This window comes from Peromyscus maniculatus, chromosome 8, assembly GCF_049852395.1.
Source record: "Peromyscus maniculatus bairdii isolate BWxNUB_F1_BW_parent chromosome 8, HU_Pman_BW_mat_3.1, whole genome shotgun sequence".
NCBI classification, from domain to species: Eukaryota; Metazoa; Chordata; class Mammalia; order Rodentia; family Cricetidae; genus Peromyscus; species Peromyscus maniculatus.
In genome coordinates, this window is record NC_134859.1 from 4,826,876 (window position 1) to 4,848,770 (window position 21,895).

The 21,895-nt window shown below is 45.0% G+C and overlaps 1 protein-coding gene across 19 annotated transcripts in view; it reads right to left on the reverse strand.

Moving 5' to 3' along the window:
- Clec16a (C-type lectin domain containing 16A) overlaps positions 1–21,895 on the reverse strand; it is a 223,379-nt gene that overhangs the window by 172,947 nt on the left and 28,537 nt on the right. For all 19 annotated transcript variants that reach the window (XM_076577861.1, XM_076577868.1, XM_076577857.1 and 16 more), the window contains exons 7-9: positions 19,322–19,496; positions 17,926–17,979; positions 14,848–14,961 (exon numbers count right to left, since the gene is read on the reverse strand). In XM_076577861.1, coding sequence (XP_076433976.1) covers positions 14,848–14,961; positions 17,926–17,979; positions 19,322–19,496 — 343 coding nt within the window. The remainder of the gene's footprint in view (positions 1–14,847; positions 14,962–17,925; positions 17,980–19,321; positions 19,497–21,895) is intronic.

Below are 21,895 nucleotides of genomic sequence, written 5' to 3' on the forward strand. Positions count from 1 at the left end.
CCTCTGTCTTCTACATCATGTTGGTGAGTTGCTATGTGCTGTTTAAGTTTGCTGAAAGCCAGCTCTGGGAACAAGGAGGGCTCTCCTGTCCCAGTACACTTATTTCAAGTGTTCTCTAAGGCCCCTGGTCTCTCTATCAGGGACAGGGAGGGACAATAAAAGAGCCCAAGAGTAAGAATACTGTGCCCTTGAGAACAGCTAAAAAGCCAACTATTTCTAACCACAGTTACTGTTGTTTATCCCATGACATAAAAGTGCCTACAAAAGGAATGGGAAGCTGGGACTCATTCATGAAGAGAATGCTCCCCTCTGCCCCAAAGTCTGAACTGGGAATTCTAGTCTGTTTCAGCAAGCTTCCCAAGTCACTTCTGCTGGATGACTGTATGTACTCAATTTGATGATGTTCATAACTATCTGCTACTATTTTTCTTTTACTCGGAAGCCTCACCTGAGGGGATGCTCTGCTCCACCTAGGAAAACTCCTGCTGGCTACCTCACTGAGGCTTCCCCAGTCTATTTCTACTGGATGTTTTAAGTCCTCAACTTGATGTTGCTTTTGTTTGCTCTCACAACTAGGCTACTCCAATGGTCTCTGCTGGATGTTGTAAGTCCCTGACTAGATGATGTTTTGCCATCTATCTGATGCTTCTCTATCTACTACTTGCTATTGATTCTTTTAATTCTGTTTGGTATATATTTAACAAATTCTCACATCCAAAGCTGAAATCAAGGCATTGTAGATCATTCCCTGGACCATAAAGAACAAATCTTCAAAATTTGTTTGCAGGCTACAAGGAAGGCATTCCAGGATGAGGTGTTGAGAGCCCAGCAGGTGGTCAGCAACAATAATCTCAAGTCAGTTAGCATCTGCTGACCATGTGGCATCAGAATGTTCTAGAAACTGGTTCAATCCCCAATTAGGAGAGCTGCACTCCCCTCAGGCATGAAGAGGAACTGATGGCCCTCTACAAACAAGCACCAGGTCTGTAGAGTGCCCAGAGGGGCATGTGTCTCTAGGAAGGAAGCAGGGCCCCTCTCACCCAGTGGTTGTCCCCCAATCCCCTAGAAGGTAAGACACCAAGCCAGAGCTCAGGGGTTTCTTTGTTCAAGGACTCTGGCACTGACAAATAAGATGTCTGTGCCTTGTTACAGGTGGTGTCTGATTCCTTCCCTGGGAGCTGTTATCTCAAGTCACTTCCTCGAAGAAACCACGTCAAGCACTGGGAACATTCTGATAGAGAAAGGGCCCCAGGTCGCTTTGCACCAGCTTCTGAGTCCTCTAGTGGCCCACAGGTGCCACATGCCCTCACCAACCTCATCTCCACTTAATACATCTTGCCACACCACTCACTGTTCTTCCAACTCCAGATATATCATGTCTTGGGGCCTTTACACCGGCTATTCATTTTGACCAAGGTGTTCTTCCTCCAGGTACCTCCATGGTTCCCTCTCTCCTATCCTTCAAGTCTAGGTTCACAGGTCACCTTCCTACCACTGAAGGGCCAGCTAGGAACACCCTACTGTGACTTATCCTGTCTCCTTGGCTGCTGCTTTCCTGGAGCCTTCTTTTTGCTTGCTGTGATGGCTGCTACAGATGGCACTGTTTCTCTCTCTTCCTAGGAGGCAGGGTCCTGGATTTACTCACTGGTGTGTCTCCAGTGCCTAGAATGACCCACTGACCCATATTACAGTAACTCAAAGTCTTGTTAAAAACTGTAAGCACCCACAGAGAGGCCACTCGGGTAATAAAACCCAGCCAAGGCGCAGCACATACACAGCAGAAGCAGTCAGTGTCTTGGGGGTCTGTCCCTGCTCTGGTCTCTTACGTGAGATATCACATGGAAGAGGTCGCCAATGGCTCAGTGCAGACCAGGGAATGTCTCTTAGCTCAAGTTCTCAACTCACAGCTAGCCAGTCCTGGCACATACATTAGTGTAAAATATTTGCGCCATCTAGAGGTGAAACCTGGTGGCTAAGTTGGAGAGCTCAGAGGGAACATTGAGGGCTTAGCTCACTGTCACCAGTGTTTACTCTAGTCTTGGTGGCCTCTGTTACTGTTGTCACTATTGATGCTTCTCCCTATCCCGCCTTTGCCTGGTTCTGAAGTGCTTCCCCAGGTACCTGCTGAAAATGCTCCAGTATGGACGACAGAGTGCCAGCCCATGGAGGTAGATCCCGAAGAAGGGGTGAGGTTATTGAACAGCCTCGTCTACCATGCTCGCAGTAACTGGTGCTAGACTTAAGAACAAACACTGCTCACAGCAAGGAATCCTCACTACAAAGCCATGCTTGTAACTCTACTTGTACAGGCAATGAGACCGAGGCCTGGAGATGCAGACTAACTCAAGCCGAGAAACCTAGGACTGCTGTTCTGTCCCAGAGCCCTTGGCTACCTCTGCATGTAGCATGCGACTAGCACAAGAAACAGCTCGTGCTGAGGCTCTTCCAAACCTCACAGGGTGGACTCAAAAGTGATTCCCTGCTCTGACAGTCTTCACAAGGAAGCCATAAGAGCCCTTGTGACTCTGCTACCTCTGCAGCCACTGCCTCGTTTATTCCTGCACCGAGTACCCTTGAAGCTATCTAGCAAGCCATACGAGGGCACAGGCCTCTCTGTGCTCACAAGGGTGGAAAGCCAGTGAGGTCATGGGGTGCATGCATAAGGAATGCAAAGACTAAGGAAGCTGTGCCATTGAAAAAAGATGGAAAAAGATCTTTCTTAAAGTACTCTGCAGCACCAGGTGGTGGTGGCTGCGGCGGGGCAAGGCTTTAATCCAAGCACTTAGGAGACAGGGGCAGGCGGATCTCTGTGAGTTCAAGGCCAGCCTGGTCTACAGGGAGTTTCAGGACAGGCTCTAAAGCTACACAGAGAAATCCTGTCTCAAAAAAAAAAAAAAAAAAAAAAAAAAGTACTCTGCAGGGCATGGGGGGGTACACATGTGTAATTCCAGCACTCGAGGTTAAATTAGAAAGATGATGAATCCAAGACCAACCAGCTTGTGCTACACAGTAAGTTAAAGGTCAGCCTGGACTACATAGTAACTCTGTCTTTGGGTGGCAGGGAGCACCTACAGATCATGAAGCATATCCCCAATTCCAACCCATATTCACTTTGCAAACATTGGAGGAGGCGAAGTTCTTGGGCATATGCAGTGGTTTGAATGAGAATGGCCCTCATAGGCTCATGTATGTGAATGTTTAGTTCCCAGTTGGGGAACAATTTAGGAAGGATTAGGAGGTGTGTGGCCTTACTGGAGAAGGTGTGTCACTGAGGGTGGGCTTTGGGTTTCAAAGTCCACACGAGGCCCTGTCTCATTCTCTCTGCCTCCAACTTGCAGATAAAAATGTAAGCTCTCAGCTCCTGCTCTAGTGACCTGCCTGCCTGCCTGCCACCTTCCTCCCCGCCATAGTGTTCATGGACTAACCTGAAACTGTAAGCAAGCCCCAATTAAACATTTTCTTTTATAAGTTGTCTTGGCCGTGCTACCTCTTCACAGGAACACAAAAGTAACTAAGACAGCATGTGTCCTCTAAGAGGAACCGCATGCTCTGCATCAGCATCCCAGAGAGATCTAGTCCTCAGCAGGAGCCATATGATGGTCATATACAGGAATGTCAATTAGACATTCATATGCCTATGCTGATGTCTGTTAAATTTAACCCTAAATTATAGCCTTCAGAATAATTCTGTCTCCCCTCTATTTCTCTCCAATTTTGGTTTGGGTTTGTGCAAGGTCTGCTGGTAAAAATGAAGCAATACCAGTAACGTATCTACAAATTACAGGAAGAAGAAAGTAGGGTAAAAAAGACCAAGAAACTTAAAACAAGTCTAATCAACCACATCCGAGCCAGGCAGGAAACAACAGGAGACTGTCCTCATTCACGGGGAAGGAGGGGCACGCACACAGGACTATGATAAACAAGTCTCGGATGACTGTCATCTTCTCAACTGTTGCAGGATCTCCAACTGCAGGCATCAGGGGGTGGGGCTTTGATCTCACACCCACAGAGAAGCCAGACTCTCTGTGCCAGCTCTTTTAGTTCAGCCACTCATACAACCACAATACAAGTGGGTGTGTCTCTCACAGTGGAGGCTGGGCCTCTGCCCCAAGAGGAGGCCATGGGGAGAAAGGGTAGACCCCCTGAGATCCATCTAACAGAGGGCTCATCTCAGAGGTGGCCAGTAACCATCTGTTCTGTGCTTTTGCTTAAGCTGCAAACCAGGACTTGTCTGTTGTGTCCTGCTTGTGGTCAGGTACTGTAGTTCTGAAGGCACAATCTCTCCGAATTACTTCTTACAGCTGCATGCAAATCTACAATTGGTAAAAATGTCCTTTAGCAGTCTGCACACTAGCAGATGAATTAATAAAGAAAATGGGTATAAATAAATGATTACTGAATGCTTGGTCATAATGGGACATTTACATCATCCCTTTCAAAGTTCAAGGAACATCACAGAGAAGGCAGGAAAAATGTTAGGAGCTAGAGGATGGAGTGGTGTGATATGGAAAACCACGTCCCAAGTGTGACATGGTCACTGCACTCATGAGCTCATAACTGCTGTGATGACTTGCATAAGACCTGACCCACCAACAATCTATCATGGAGTCAGAGGGGCTCCTGAGCCCCGCCCCTCCCTGATGACATAGAGACAGTTAATGGTAGCTGGGAGGAGAGGCTCCAGCTCCGAAGGGCACAGTCCTCTATGAGGACTTATTGGCAGTGATATTCTAGGAAAGAGAGAACATCTTCTTCAGTGGTGTAGCCACTGAGAAGGGGCCTGTGCTCCTGTACACAGCTCTACTGAACCTCCCTGGCTATTAGAGAAAATAAAAGAGGAAATGAAAGCAGAGCAGAGCAAGCTGGGAAAAGGAAGCAGATCATCAGGAGTGAAATGGGACAAGAGAGTATAATAGGGGTGAATATGACAAAACAGTTTATATGCATGTATGAAAATGTCATAGTGAAATCTGTTATGTATAATCAATATATGCCAATAAGAAATGCAGAATTAAAAAAAGAAAATGGGTATATACACATATTATTCAGCCTTTAAAATCTAAGGAAATTTGGCAATAGATAGCAAAATGGCTGAACTTTGAGGACACCATTCTACATGTTGTAGAATGAAATGGGTATAGAAAAGAAAAGAAGCACTACATGATTCCACTTCTTTATGAAACATCTAAAATCATCAAACTCATAGAAGCAGAGGGTGGGACGATGTCTGCAGGGAGACAGAAGGGGAAGAATTCAAGAGGAATAAAGTTTTAGTTTTACAGGTGGCTCTGGAGCACATGGAGAGCACGCTGGCCTACAAGATGAATGAGTTCAAGAGATCTGTGAGGCACCGGCATATTGGCAACAATAATGCATCATGCATTTAAAAGCTTGATAAGGGAGCTGTGGGATGGCTCCGTCAGTAAAGTGCTTGCCACGCAAATACCAGAACTTAAATATGAGTCCCCAGCACCACATGAGAAACAGGCATCATGGTGTGTGTACTCCCAGAGCCGTGAGGAGACAAAGACAGTTCCTGGGAGTCCACCACCTGCCAATCTAGCTGAATCAGTGAACTCTAGGTCCAGTAAGAGACTTGTCTCAAAGAAAATAAGAAAGTGGCGAGCACTCGGACCTCGACAGGCACACACATATGTTAGTTTAACTCATGTTAAACGTTCTTGCCATAAAGTTAAGTAACCTGTGAGAAGCAGCACCCCAAGAACTCTGGGTTCATCTCTTACAACGCCTAGTCTAACTTCAGCACTGCTGATGGAAGACATTCTGTGAGCAGCCTAGGCAGCTATACCGGGGCTTGAAAACAGTGTCACACAAAAGCTTCCAAAAGGACCTAAGATATTTTAAACTGTTATTAATACAAACAAGTGTCAATTAGCAGCAGGCTGGGTTGGGACAAGGCAAAATAAACATGTCTCTTGGGGGCAGCCTCTGAGATGGTTCCTGCAGAAATGTGCATAATGGGGACCAGGTTGTCTGACCACTCACTAATCTCCAAAACTCTGAACTCATAAGTGAAACTCTAAACTTCAATGCTGGTAACTCATAAGACTTTCTTCTGACCACTTCAAGAACAAACCAAGTGGCCGGGGGTGGGGGTGGGGTGGGGGTGGGGGTCAGGCTGCAATCTGCTGGGCATTTGCATAGCACTTAGAATCTATTTTCTCTCTCTCCTTACTGACAGCCCCTGGAACCCAGCTCACTCTCCCTGATTTCCTAAGTGGGAAGAAACAACTTGTTCAAGGTTATCCAGCTAGTAGAGGACTGAACAGCTGGCTGGGGCTCTGCTCCTTCTGCTGCATTGGTTCTGAATTACTACACCCATTCAGCAAAACCTACTTAAGAAGTTATAGAAAGGTCTGGAAAGATGGCTCAGCTATTAAGAACACTTGAAGCTCTTGCAGAAACCAGGGTTCAGTTCCCAGCACCCATGGTGGGTGGCTCACAACCACCTATAACTCCAGATCCATGGGATCCTGCTGTGGGATGTTCTGTATGTCCTGTGGGAGCCCTTCTTGGGTTCTTTGTGGCGTTACCCAGCAGGTCCGCATAGAGGATGATTAGGACCATGGGCCTGAGTGCAGGTGTCTGAGATGGTCTGCACTTGGCTGTGCTGGGGGATGGTCTGTATGTCAAGTTGTTCTGATTGATCAATAAATAAAACCTGATTGGCTGTGGCTAGGCAGGAAGGATAGGCGGGACTAACAGAGAGGAGAAATAAAAGGACAGGAAGGCAGAAGGACTGACTGCCAGATGCCGCCATGACCAGCAGCATGTGAAGTCACCGGGAAGCCACCAGCCACGTGGCAAGGTATAGATTTATGGAAATGGACTAATTTAAGCTATAAGTACAGTTAACAAGAAGCCTGCCACGGCCATACAGTTTGTAAGCAATATAAGTCTCTGTGTTTACTTGGTTGGGTCTGAGCGGCTGTGGGACTGGCGGGTGACAAAGATTTGTCCTGACTGTGGGCAAGGCAGAAAAACTCAAGCTACAGGATCCAACACTATCTTCTGGCCTCCACAGGCATCTGCACACACATGTGCACACACAAAAGCCCTCCTTCTACAGAATCACATTGCACTCATATATGCAGGTGGACAACACAGGTTGTACTATGCCCTACATATTCTTGTGGGCCTCCTGCTGCAGAATCAGTAATGAGGATAAGACCTCATGAAACAGTCCTAGTACAAGATGCTCCCTGCTTCTCTCAGATGCCTGCAGGAACTCCTGTCACAGCCTACACAGCCGCAAACATGATAGCAGCCACAAGGAACTCAACAAGATAAGACCTCCGAGGAGCTAGGTGTGAGGCCCTTTCCAGCAATGGATGTGGTAAGGACACAGGTGGGTTGGGAGAGAAAGAACAAGTTGGGACAGTCCCCACTGGGACAAGCAGGAAAAGAGTCCAGGAAGTCAGTCCTGGCCCCAGGTGTTGCCCTTCCTTAGTGTGCAAAGTGTAATGCTAAGCTCTACAAAACCTAACATGACTAGACATACTTAGTCCATAAATTTCAGTAATTACCTAGAAGTCAAGAACTTCTGTTTCTCTGGAAACAAGACGACTGGAGACGATGACATCCAGACTCCCCAGAATGCCTTCAGGCTGGGTGGGACAGCAGCAGTGCACAAGGAGAAGCTGTCCAGACTGCTGTATTGGCATGCCCTCCTCTTCTTACACTGGACCTGCATCACTCACAGATGGCCACTACTGTGGGAGCCCATTCTCGGGTTCCTTGTGGCTTTACCCAGCAGGTCCAAATAGAGGATGATCAGGACCACGGGCCTGAGTGCAGGTGTCTGAGATGGTCTGCACTTGGCTGTGCTGGGGGAGGAGGTCTTTTGCTCCACCCCTTGGCATCTCTATAAAAACCCTGGGCCAGAGACAGTCGGGGCCCGTTGGAATAGGTTCCAGGCCCTCTCCAGGCTATCCTTTATTTTCTATCTGTTTATCTCCACGATATTCTCTGCTATAAATCCTTCTATCTAATATTTCCTGCTGATCGCACTCAAGAAAACTCTGGGGAACTGTGGGGGTGGTGGGTAAATGCCCCACAGAATGGCACCATGAACAGGGACTAAAGAAAAAAGAAAAAAAAAAAGGGACTAAAGAAAAAAAGGGGAACAAAAAAAGGGGGGACTAAAGACAAATGAACAGGGACTAAAGACAAAGTAATAGGGACTAAAGATAAAGGAAAATAATAGTTTTATTACAGAGTTTTTGGTGAAAGTGCTTTCAGCCCTGCCAGTGGAAAGGCATGCCGGTGTTATGAAAAAAACATATATTTTATATATATTTTTGGGAGGCAGGGGTTTTATCCTCGAGAGAAAAGGAAAGCGGACTGGAAGGATGTCCAATGCTGCAGTGAAATTCTCTTCTGTCAAAATTTTCTATCTTCTATCCCTTTCTCAATTTCTATCTGTGAAAAATAAGTAAGGTATAGAGTAGTAATATAGTTTAGGAAAAACTTAGAAGTGTAAGATTGTTTAGGAAAAAGTAAGGCAACTAGACAGAAAAACTCTTCAATTTTCTCACTTTGGGAGCTATAAACGCAAACTGGGGGAAAAATCTTTCTTTGGGCTTTACGGGTAGTAAAAAAGCTCTTCTCTGAGCTTATGGGGAAGAAAAAGTTTCCTATGGAAGCTTTTGACCTGGGGACAGCTGAAATGCTAAGTCCAAGCGGCAGGAGAAAGTAATTTCTCCCTGAGGCAAAAATGGGGGTGTAAGAAGTCAAAGTTTAAAGCTGGGAAGTTTTGGGAAAAGTTGGTCTTTCTCCTGGGGGGGGGGGGGATCTTTCTCTTAAACTAAAGCTTTTCTTGGAAAATTTTGGGGGAAAAATCTCTCTAAAAAGCCTTAATCTTTCTCAAAAGCTCTCTTAAACTTAAAAACTAAAGCCTTTCAGAACTCTCTCCAAAGGACAAAAATTAGAATCACCTGAAGATTAGTATGGAGACCACCTGTGATTAGCTCTAAGGGAAAACAACAAACCTCTTAAGACAGCAAAACCTCGAGGTTCTCTTTCAAGCTTTAACAATCCTCGCTGCAATGCAGGAGGCAGGAACAAGTTTCTAAAAACCTCTTCTAAGCTCTCTTCAAGCTAGTAAAAGACAGTGGGTCAGAGTATCCTGAGGGAAACGCTTGGGAGAGTGTGGGTAAAAAGCTACAGAGAGCCCAAAAGCCAGCAAACTTTACCTGAGAAAAGCAAAAAGCCAAGCTTTTCAGTTACAGTGGAGCAGAGGCATCAAGTGCTTTGTTTCTGAGTGATCATTTCAGAATGAAAAGGTGCTCCTAATCTTTCTAATGCAAAGATCCCCTGAAGCAATGCAAACTGTTAGCATTGTATCCTATCTTCTGACCAAAAACCCAAAGGTGACTGGCCAGCGTCTCTGAGTTGGAGTGCATTTCGGGGATACTAGGGTTCCTGCATTGGTAAACTTCCTGGAGCACAGAGCTGAGGCAGGAAGGTGCAGGACCCAGGGGAAAACTGCTAACAAACAAAACTAAAGCTGGTGGGAATGGCACAGTTGTCCACTTTCCTACAAGTCCTGGGTTGATAGGTCCACAGCTGCAAAAAGAAAATCTGAGAAAAAGTTTTCCTATCAGAGAAAGGACCATTCTGGGAAAACAGTAAAGCTGAACTGTGTCTGAAGCAGTCATGCTGCTGAGTCAGAACGCTGTCTGGGGAAAGAGCCCAGCCAGGGCAGAACAGAACTATCCAGGAGAAAAGCTTTCTTTTCTATCGGAGAAAGCATCTCTTTGAGAAAAGCTTTGTTTCAACTGACTCCCGATGAGATGAGGGAGTGTAGCCCTAAGCGGTGATTGCCTCTGGCATAAGCTCTGTCCTTGAACACCCAGACAAACACAACCCACTGGGGGACTGGGCCAGGTGAAGGCCTGATGAGGCAAAGCACCTGTCCTAATGGGAGTTTAGAAATGGCAAAAAACCTCCCTTGTTAGATTTTCAGTCTGTACGCAAACCACACAAGACCCCGAAAACAAACGGACAAAAAGCCCCTACCTTCAGTAGTAGGGAAAGCCGCCACTGTAGTGTCGGAAACTGTTTCTGGGGTAGAGGGGATAAACTGAGACCAAACTGGGAACTGTCTGGGAGAAAGACTCTGAAGAAACAGAGAAGGGACATAATCCTCCCCAGAAAATATGACCTGAAAAAGCTGCTAGAATTTGAGGCAGATTCAGGGGGAGAAAAAAAGCCCCTACCTCCAAAGGCAGCTAGCAGAGGTACAGAGCCGCAGACAGATACCTGAAGCTCTGCATCTCGGGGGGAACAAACAAGCAAAATGAGATAAATCAGTGGAAAAAATTTCTCTGAAAGGGCTATGGAAAAGCTGTTGTACATGATCTTGTTTTTCACTGACTGGCTAAGACAAGCACAAGCCCCGAGGAAAGTTGCTATCAGAAATGCCAGCCTCAATGCCAGCTAATGAGGCAGGTGCAGTTCTGATTCAGGGGCCAGTGTCTGATGAAGGAGAGACACCTGTTGAAGCCAGCGGAGAGACCAGAACCTCCCAATGTACCATAATTGAAAATGTAAAATGCTTGTTCAAATCTCCCGTTGCAAAAGCAAATAACTTTGTTCAAACCTCCCGGGCAAGAATTTGTAAGCAAGTATGGTAAAAGAGAACCAGTTGACTCTCAAACCCGAAAAGAAATATGGGAAATGATATAAGGGACTGATATTATTATGGGCTGATATAAGGGAAATGCATTCTGGGAAAGGTAGTTTTTCTGCTAAAGATGGCAACATTGCCCTGAAACACTTTTGTCAGCTCGAAAATACATTCATGGTAAACTTAAAATATAGCTTTTAAAAAGAATAGGGAGGAAAATCACCTAAGAGTTTAAGTGTCAGTTCCAATGAAAAATTGAAAGGATATGGAACTAGGCGCTTCGCGGTTTGGGGCTCCATTGGTAAAATGCCTTATTTACCCTAATAGCTGTGCAAAGTTTTTACTGGAGTTGGATGACAAAAAGCTACCTTTAAGAGCAAACAAGCCACTTTAAAATCCTTAAAACAAGGGAAAACAGTTTATACACTGAACGTTGTCTTAGATATGAAGAAACTTATGTTGAAATTAAAAAAGTTTTTGCCTTTTGAACAAACTACCTACAATGAGTAATTCCTTTGCAAATCTAATAAGGAGACAAGGAAACAGGCATTCAAAAAAGAAATGACTGCTTTATAGATGGGAAACAAACTTAAAATCTAGCTGTCTTATAAAAGAGTTGCTTTACTTGAAAGTTCCTTACAAGAAATCAATGCTAAATATCACCGATGCTAATAACATCAGGAGTTAAAGCTAATGAAGTGAAAATACTAAATCCTGAAACTCAAGTGAAATGGAAAGATCCCTGCTCGGGATTATGGAACGGTCCCGATCCTGTTTTAATATGGGTCGAGGACATGTTTGTGTTTTTTCACAAGAGGAGAATGAAGCTCGGTGGTTACCAGAGCATTTGGTAAGGAGCGTGGAACTAAGAAAAGTCAGCTCCGATGACATTCCTATAAAGGAACCAGAATGTAAGTGGCTCGATTAGTGCTTCTGAGGTTTTGTCACTGGTTTAATGCAAACTGTGAGGAATAAGAGTTCAGAGTTGTGCTGCTTTTGGCTTTACTAGCTCCTTTGAAAAATACCTTATATCACCTAATAGCTGTGCAGTATTGGCGAAGAGCTTTACAGCAGCTAACTATGGTAATTTCAGCCTCAGCATGAAGTGAAGTTTTTCCACAGAACAAACCAAAAGTGCTGCTGTAATAGAAACGTTTGTCTGAATTGAGGCATTTAGGGGAACTACTATGAATTTGGGTGAAGGGACAGCCTCTAGATAAAAATTGTCTACTGCTGACAGTGCATCTCAGCCGGTCCGGAACGGCTGAGAGAACTGGCAACTTTGGAGTGTGGTGTCGTCCCGAGAATGTTACAATCCCCTAGCAACAAGTATCACAACTCTATAATGACAACACTCACTAAATCCCAGTGCTTTATAACAAAGCTGACTATAAACTCTAAACTTTAGAAATGATGTACGTACTTCCTGTCTAGTTAAGAGAATCTTTCTAATAGAGATGGTGATAATAATTAAGAGGAAGAAGTAGAAAGACGAAAATAGGATATGTGAGTTTGTAAAAATTCTGTCTTGTTAGATCTGTGTTAAGAAATCTTTAGGTGTTTGCTAAGTTAGATATATGCTAATGGTAGCCTATATAAGTTTGTAAAATAGATCTATAGAGTTCCTTTAAGAATATAAGCTTGTAAGAAGTATCTAAGGTAGTCTTAAGACATGTAGTAATAAGCCTGTAAGATGCTGGTTGTAAATGTAAGTTTAAATAAGAAATAAGATGGAATGAATATAAGTATATAAGAATTAATAAGAAATATATTTGCTAAAGTAGTTCTATAGTTTCCTTAAAGTATAAATAAGTAGATGTTAATATGTTGTATGTGAGTTTGTAAAAATGGGAAAATGTTGAATATGAGTCTAAATGCTTTGCAAGGCAAAAAATGTTATATGTGAGTTTGTGAAAAAGTGTAAATGTTAAGTATGAGTCTATTAATGTATATGGTGAAAACACCTGAGACACAGGAGATAGTGTCCTAGTAGACTGCAAAGTAGGCAGTCTGAATGGTTTCAAAAGCTCCAGAAGCCGCTAAGAAGCTAAGAATGGCGGACGCCAGAACCAACACAAGGCATCCGCAGCTGAGATCCGTGGAATATCAACGCAGCACAGAAAAACCTGAGCTAACAGCAAAAATGGTGCGGTTTAAAATATTACTATAACTAAAAAGGTCTGTCTGTGAGAACAAAAGTTGCAGAGACTCTTGTTTGAACAAAAATTATTAACTGCAAAAAATTTTGGTTGAAAAACGTCTCTTCATATTTGGAAGTGAAATCCTGATATCAGAATTTTTCTTTGTTTGAACTTTTTGAACTTAAAAATGAGATAAAATTACAAAAAGATTTTGGTTATGAATTTTTCATATTTGGAAGGCTAGTACCAGAATTTATCATTTGAATTTTAAGACTTAAATGAAACAAACCATAGAGATTTCATTGCAATGGGACAGTTTTGAGTAATGACCTAGGAATGGTTTTCTGGAATTGGGTTAAAAATGGAACTGTTTAAATGAAGAAATATATTTCTACTTAGAATCAAGATGCAATTTTGTGTATGCGTATATGCTTTATTAACTGGTGATTTATGAATTGTTTTGTGGAACTGTTTATGTAAAAATGGAATTACTTATGGAATGGGTTTTGTGTTACAAATGGAACTGTTTAAACAGAAAAGTTTGGGTTTTCTAACTAGGCTTGAGATTTTGCTTAAAATTATAAAGAAAAGGGAGAGTTAATATTCCTTAGTCTATTTAATTTAAATTGTTGTTTGAGTGGATTAATGTCATGTTTTGTTAGTAAGAAATGCAAATGGGGTATACTAAGAGTTTTATTAAGAAACTCCTTTTGGATGTTTTGCTAAAAGTTTTCAAAGTGTTAATGGTTAGATTGAAAATATTGCTTTTCAATATGGGTTTGTAGGAATTGTATAAGTTTGGGTTCCTCTAACTAGGTTGAGTTTTTGTTTAAAAAATTAAAGAAAAGGAGGAGTTATGAGGTTGAATTATGTTTGCAGAAATTATGATAAACCTGTTGATATTAATGCACCCTGGTTTTGTGGAGTTAAGGAAATGTTTAAGTTTGATACATCAAAGTTTTTCCTATGTTCTGTTAACAAGAAAATTCAAATGACTGAGTTAAAGTTGTAAGACGGAGAAAATTGTTAACTATATATAGCACCATATATGCTAATTCAAATGGTTCTGTTAAGAGTTTGCTTTGAGTTGTAAGATTGAGAGAATTGTGACTATGTATAGCAATATTTATTTTAACCTGTTAATGGTAATGATGAAGCTAAGGGATTCCTTAAGTTTGTAGTTGCCTTACGAGTTTTTGGTTTAGAAAGGGCTTAAGACAGCTAAGACTGCTGTAGTCAGCTTGGACCTAATTCAAAAGAGAAATACCATCTATATCATCCTCTACTCCCATACTGGGAGGTGTAACAGCTATGGAGATTACTGTAAGCCATTAATAGTTATTTTTTTATATATGAAGAAGGGGGGACCTGTGGGAGCCCATTCTTGGGTTCCTTGTGGCTTTACCCAGCAGGTCCAAATAGAGGATGATCAGGACCACGGGCCTGAGTGCAGGTGTCTGAGATGGTCTGCACTTGGCTGTGCTGGGGGAGGAGGTCTTTTGCTCCACCCCTTGGCGTCTCTATAAAAACCCTGGGCCAGAGACAGTCGGGGCCCGTTGGAATAGGTTCCAGGCCCTCTCGAGGCTATCCTTTATTTTCTATCTGTTTATCTCCACGATATTCTCTGCTATAAATCCTTCTATCTAATATTTCCTGCTGATCGCACTCAAGAAAACTCTGGGGAACTGTGGGGGTGGTGGGTAAATGCCCCACACACTACCTAACCTCTGCGGATATATGTGTCTTATACAGGTTATTCTCTCCACTCCCATTCTGTCCCAGTAATAGTGCCTTGTACACATAAAATCTAAGGACCATGAGTTACACAATCCATTCAGCAACACCCAACTGATCAAATCCGCTGCTAATGTTGGACTCCAGATTTCCCCAGGTGCACATCTAAAGACTCTAATTAGATTCCCTGTGTCTCAGACCACCTTACATATCATCACTTATGTATAATAAAAATATTATTTTCTTACTTCAGAGAAACATGAATTAACAAAACAAGTACTTCTTCTTATCAAAGTGTGGACACAGCCCAGAGTGACTTACAGAACTTCTGGGAACATCCTGTGCAGGCTTTGTGTATGTCTCAGAGAGATCGCCATTCAGAATGACTTCAGCCAGAGAGTTCACCAGTGGGGCGTGATGTATAATGAGGAAGACCTGGTGAAAGGGGTAAGATGGGATATGCATTGAGGAGCTCAGTCCTCCACTCTCCTCCTCCCTGACCCAAAATACCCAGGCTGAGGATGGGTGCCATCAAAGAGAAAGTAGCCCCTCAACTCCAGAGGGCTTCTTCTCCCCCCAACCCCCATTGCCTGTTTGGCTAGCTGTTCTTTCTTGGGAATGCATCAACACCATTGCTGCTCCAGTGCAGCACTGTGGGAAAGGAGCAGCCCGATCAGTACACTCCTTCCTTTCCGTGGCACCAGGACTGGTAAAGGGGCAGTGATGCTGAGATTCCAGCACTGGAATTACCCCAAGCCCTGGTGTGGGTTTCAGCATGCTGGGTTATAGCAGTGTTGTAGGTGGAAGTCACAGGAGCCAGAAGTAGGTCCAGTCAGGCTGGGATGTACAGCAGAAAGCTCTAGTTGTCACCCACTTTGCTGCCTCATGCTCAAAGAGTGGCTTTAGGAATCAGGGTGTTCAAAACTGACCTGTCAAGTTGGCCTAGACACACTCACTACCTTGTTTTAAAATGTAGAAGTGGGCCAGTAAGATGACTCTGCAAGCTAAGCAACCTGAGTTCAATACCCACAACCTACAGTAGGAGAGAACTGACTGTACAAAGTTGTCCTCTGACCTTCACATGCACACCATGGCACATGTGTTAACCCCTACTTCATGCACATACACACTAATAATAAATTTTAAAAATATAGGCAATAGATGTAGTATAGTGTGTGGTATATCCACCATATCCATGGGTCCCTGGCAGGTGTACAGATTCTAGCAGACAGATCTCTATCTATAGACAGATCTCTGTCCGTGAACATATCCCTGCCTATGGATAGATTCTTGGCTATCGATGGATTTCTGCCTGTGGATGGATCTCTGTGGGCAGATCTTTGCCTGTATACAGATCTCTGCTTGTGTGCTGACCCTTGCCTGTGGACAAATCTCAGCAGATAGACAGATCCCTGTGGGTGGTTGCATATAGTGCTCATTTTCCTGGCTCTGAACCAGGAGTATGGTGGGAGGGATCCCCACAGGAGAGATGTACAAGTTTGCCCAGGCCAGGCTATCTGCACCATGTTCTTATGATGGGAGGCAGCTTAGTTTTAGAGGATGGCATCACTTCTTATACTAAATTACTGCCATAGATGTGAGTTTTCATGGTAGCTATGCTGGCAATACTTGTAAACATGTGTCAATTTTATAGGGATGTAGATGCTTTAAGGACACAGCATTTAAACTGGACTTTTCACACATTTAGGCCACATTATAATTAAGCTAAATGACAGTGTAGGGGAGAAAGGAAGAAGGGCTAAAGGTTTTTCCTTTCTTCTTTTTTTTTTTTTTTTGAGACAGGGTTTTACTGTGTAGTACTTACTAACTGTCCTAGAACTGACTATGTAGACCAGGCTGGCCACAAATTCACAGGATCTGCCTGCATCTTGAGTGCTGGAATTAAAGTCATGAGCCACCACACCCAACTAAGGCTCAAGACTTTTCATTTAATTTTTGTCTTACATTTATTTATTTTTGTGTGTATGTGTGTTCCCATGTGAGTATCATGGCGTGTATGTGGACATAGAGAACAGATAGATGGAGGAAGTTCTCTTAGTCTACCACGTAGGTTTCAGGTATCAACTGGGGTCATCAGACTTGTTCTCAAGCACTTTACCTGCTGAGTCATTTTGCTAGCCCAAGTTTGAGTGTAGAAGAGATCTTTTTAAGGCTATGAGTCTTAGCAACAAAGTTGTGTTCTGAGGGAGAGTGAAAGATCAAATGATGAGTGGCCTGGGCCATCAGTCCTTCTCTAAGACACTAAGAGATGCTTCTCAAAGAAGAAGCTGAAGGAGTAGCCCAGGAGCTGGTGACCACGTCCTCACAGGGAAACCTGCCGATGTGATGCTCCAACAGCTGATGAGTTGTGAGAATGAGTTTCTTGGTTAGACCTCTGTAGCTGGGCAACTGACCTGTTTGAGTCCTGCCAGACTCCCAGAATTCCCAGCAGGAGATGCTGACAGGCTTGCAGTGAGTCAGCACAAAGGTCTGCCAGGAGAAGCTGTCTTGTTAAGGTGCTAAAGGTTGGTGGCACAGAGGGACCTGAGACAGAGCAGGCCTCAGGCAGAGTTCTGAGCAAATAGGGCCTCCAGAACAAGGCTCCAGGATACAAGCAGTGATCAGGCTACATCTGGACCCAATTGACCTCCCCACTGTGGGAAAATGGTAACTGGACCTCTTCTCACTTGAGCAGGTGCCAGCATCACCCCAAACTTGAAACAGTGGGGATCCAAGTAAAAGAAAATCTCACTAAAGGGAATCAGCCCTGGTACCACAGCAGACATGGAAACAGAGCTCTAAGCAAACATCTGGCTACGTGAGAGCTGGGTGAAGTGACCCACGAATCTGGACTGCTAGAAATAAAAATATTTCTGAAGTTATGTAACTGGGTCACCATGGAGTTTTCCCCCTTCTTGTAAATATTACGTAATTACAAGACGTGAAGGAAGAAACAGTCGTTTAAGGAGGGAGGCAGGCAAACCGACTTGAGACTCCAATCTCAGGCTATAGCTGCTCTAAGATCCCTTCAGACGGTGTTCTGGAACCAGAACCACTACAGACCCTCTGCAGACAGCCTGGCAAGGCTGTGTGCTAGACCACAGCTATGAGTGTGCATTTGTCCAGCAACCGGGGCACATTTCTAAGCACTGTGAACAAAAGCCACACAAGCCCACATCTCCAGGCTATGGAGAGCACCAGCCAGTTGTTTGGGAAGCCTCATCTAGAAGTCAACAGCACGGATGCCAGGCATCATTTCCCTTTCCTTTCCACCTTCCACCATGAGGTTGAGTCTTACTCGATGTATGGAAAACACAACAACCATTCTCTGTGTTGGGACCCTGGATACACCACAGGACCCCATATGTGTAGGAGACACTGGAGACAGAACAAACGTACCTGGGAGAGAAGATACAGGGACACTGGAAGGCTGATTTTTGGGCGTTCTCCTCCCTAGTGAAGGACAGAGAAAAAGAGGTGGCTCGGGTCACCAAAGGCATACACAAAACCTAGAAGACCCCAGTCCTCAGTTCAAACTGAGAAGTGCAACCCCTTGCCCACTGCACTAGTCAAGAGCCTACTCTAAAGTAGACAAGCTCAGCTTGATCCCAATCCACATAGAGGCTAGCCTTTCCCCTAAGAATCCTGCACCATAGCCCTGGCTTGGCAGCTGACCCAACACAGGAGCTTACTCACTTCCAGAGTTACAGAATGCTCATCCCCCAGCTGGGCACTGAGGGCCTCAGGCCTATTTCAGGAAGAGACCTTCACAACATGGGGCCCTCTGGCCTCAAAAAAACCAAACAAATATACAACGACAAAGCCAGCTCCTTGTTTGCCCTCAGCTTCAAATGGCCATGTCAGACCAGTCCTAGGAGGGTGGGGGGATCTTCAGGACCCTGGTTTTGTGCCCTATCCAAGGAAAGAAGTAGAAATGACTCCAACCTCAGGTCTCAGTGATTCTCTCTTAGAGCTGCTCCAGTGCAAGTCAGAGTTGACTTCCCTGTGCTGTATTACTCATTAATTGGAAGAATGCCCATGCTCTAGGTCCAAAAGGTGCCACGCCCTTGGGACACATCTAATGAGGTCCCTTGCAGGAGGACAGCTGGCGGGTCTGCTCCTTATAAGGCCGCTGATGGGTACACCTGTGTTCTCTCACCTCCTCTCACTCCAACCTTAACTCTGAAGGGACAACTGAGGCCTCTCTCCCTGAAGCAGCTTTTCTCTTGGGGATCCCGGATCCAGTCACTCATGGCATCACCTAGAGATGGGTTACACATGCAGACTCCCTGTCCTAACCTATGCCCACTAAACCAGAACCCCCGAGGGCAGACGGTATCCCAGGAAATTGCCATCCCCAACCCCATCCCCGCCCCCTGTGGAGGACTCAGGCGGACAATTTGTGTTGTATTAGGGGACCTTTCCTTGAGCATGCTCCAGCACTTCCTATGTGTTTCCCATGAAGCTTCTAGTGCTGCCTGGTACTTGTCTGAGAATAAGCTCTAGTGAGCACCAGGGACAGCTGGGGTGACGGAAGCACCTCAGAGAAGGGCTCGCCGGGGTGCAGAGGCCAATTCTAGGGTCTCTCACTTCCCTGATACCAGGGATCTTACATTTCTTGGTCACTTTCTCATCAAGAAGGGAGAACCAGTTTTTGGGGGGGGGGGGCTCTGAAAGGCCTTTCCCTGGGGTGTGAGGTTTTGCTACCCACTCCCTACAAAAGTTGCTCCAGCCGAAGGCAGCATTGTCCCTCTTGGGACACCTGCAGGAGGCAATGGGCCAGCTGCAGACTCACCTTGTCCGGGTTCTCCAGTGAGTATACATAGAGTGGCAGGAAGAGCCTGTTGAGCAGATGGTCTGTGAGCACATCATTGAGGAACTCACAGTTGATGATCAGGATGTCATTGAGATAGTGCAGGTGGTCCAGGTGCTCAGCCACCAGGTCACTCAGTTTCCCCCGATTCCGATGCCTGTGAGAGAAATGTTCCTCTCAGCCCAGGGGCCAAGGTTTGGGGCCTTCAGCTTAAACCTTCACTCGCACCCCCATTTAGGTAAGCTAGTCAATCAGGTGAGCTGGTGTAGCTACTGCGCCCCCCCATAGGAAGACAGACGAAAGAATAATACACAGGACCACTGAAAACATTGTGTAACTCCTGGGGCTCTTTCCCCATGGCCTTGGCATAGGCACCCTACAACTACAGCTTCAAACAAGTGGGGGTAAGCTAAGCAAAGAAAACAGTGACGCCCTTGTAGGAAGTCATTGCACGACGTAGTAAGATTTCTCAGATCCACAGATGAGCAGCAGCACTAAGGGAGCCAGACATCCCGCCAAGCCAAGTGCTCCAGAGGCAAGAACTGTAGACAAAGAAGGTCTTACTCTGCAGCTCCAGTCACCACATGGCAGAGACACAGAACAAAGACACACACTCCTCCTCAAGTCCACGCTGGTGGCTTCTGTGATCTTGCAGCAAGCAACAGCCGCGCTGCCCATGTTTTCAGGGTGCAGTCAAAAGGACAGAGTCAAAGCAGCCAGAAACAGACTTTACCACCTCCAAGCAGAAGGTGGGCAAAAGAGCAGTCAGCCGGGAAGTAGGGGCATTGTGTTTGTATCAGCATTACTACTACCCAAGTTACAGATGGCCATTTCAGAAGACAGGAGACTTGGAAGATAAAAGCCAGAGGAAAGAAAAGGTTCCAGTGGGGTCACCACTAATGAACACCCCACTATTGACATTTGGGACTTACCACCTGACAGCTTGGTTTGCATGTTTTTCTCCCCCACCCCCAGTCAATCTAAAATGTGCTTAATATCCTAGAAGTAATATGTATCAGGCAGGGAAGTTATAGCAGGCTCAGATTTGCTTTCACATAATTTAGGGCAGTTTTTCCATACTGTAAACACTTTCCCTAGATACCGATAGGAAATCCACATTGCAAAGCCCAAATATAATGAGAATCTATGAACCATTCCACCAGAGACCCAGCACACACACACACACACACACACACACACACACACACACACACACATACACACACAAAATGTTCCATACTCCACCCTTAAGATACCATCAAAAACTGGCTTTAGTGGGCTTTACCATGCCTCACTTTCGGATGTTTTCCTTTAGAACTGAAGTAATATGCATGTGTGGGTTTAACAGCCTTGGTCAGATCTGGCCCAGAGCTCCCCAACCCAGAGAAGGAAGTGTGGGTATGATACTAGGGCCTAAGCCTGGGGTCTCATGTGTGCTAGGCACGTGTTCTACTACTGAGTTACATCCCTAGCCCTCTTTTTACTTTATTTTGAGATAGTCTTCTTACTCAGTTGCCCAGGCTGGTGGCCTTGAACCCACTATGTAACCAAGACAGGCCTTGACTTTTGATCTTCCTGCTTAAGCCTCCCAAGTGTCTAAGCACCCAGGCCCAGCTGAGCAAATGTCAATCCCTGGTTCTTTCTGCAGGCAGTCCCGCCCACCTTCTGTGAAATCCGCACTGACTTCCACTCTGTTCCTGACCCTTTCTAGATGCCGCCCACTGCTCCCCTCACCACAGAACTGACTCCCTGCTGTCCCCCACAGCCGTCACTGAGTAACTAGAGCTGACATTATCATACTGGTCCCTGCAGATCTACAGACTACGAGTTCACGTCCTTCCCTGAAGCACATCGTTCCTTCTGGAGGACCGTGTCTCGGTTCACATCTGAGGCTGTGATCCACACGGGTTCTCGGTTTCCAGAAAGCTCCATCAACCCTACCATTTCTGTAGCCTTGCTTCTCCCCAGTGTTAGACTGCACATGCTGCCTAGCTCCTTGTCTAGGAGAGCTCCTCTCTGGATCCCTCCAAGTAGACCTTTGACAAGGTGAAGCCTTTATTTGGGGTGGTGGTTCTCAGCTGAGGGTGAAGTAATGTCAGGAGGCATTTTTGGTGGTCCTGACTGGAGAGGTGCCATTAGCCACTTACGGACAGAAGAGGCCATGCAGGCTGCTGAACATTCTGCAAGGCAAAGAGGGAACTACAGCCATGAAGTACCCAGTTCAGACAGTTAATAGTACTACGAGAGAAGAGCCCAATGTGGAACTTTAAGTCATCACTCAGAGGACAAAATCACCACTACCATCTTCAACTATTTTTAAAACTTTTTCTTGAGATATGATTCACTTACAATAAAACTCACTTGTTTCACATACATAATTTAATGGGTTTTTAACATTTTTGTTTGTTCTTGGAGTGCTAGGAATTGAACTCAAGGCCTAGCAAGGATTCTTCTACAAGACCCCATGTGTGCTCATCATACCTGACTTGAGAACAATTGTAATCTCGTCTGCCAAAAGCTCTGTACTCATCAGGAATGGCTTTCTGTCCCTTCCTC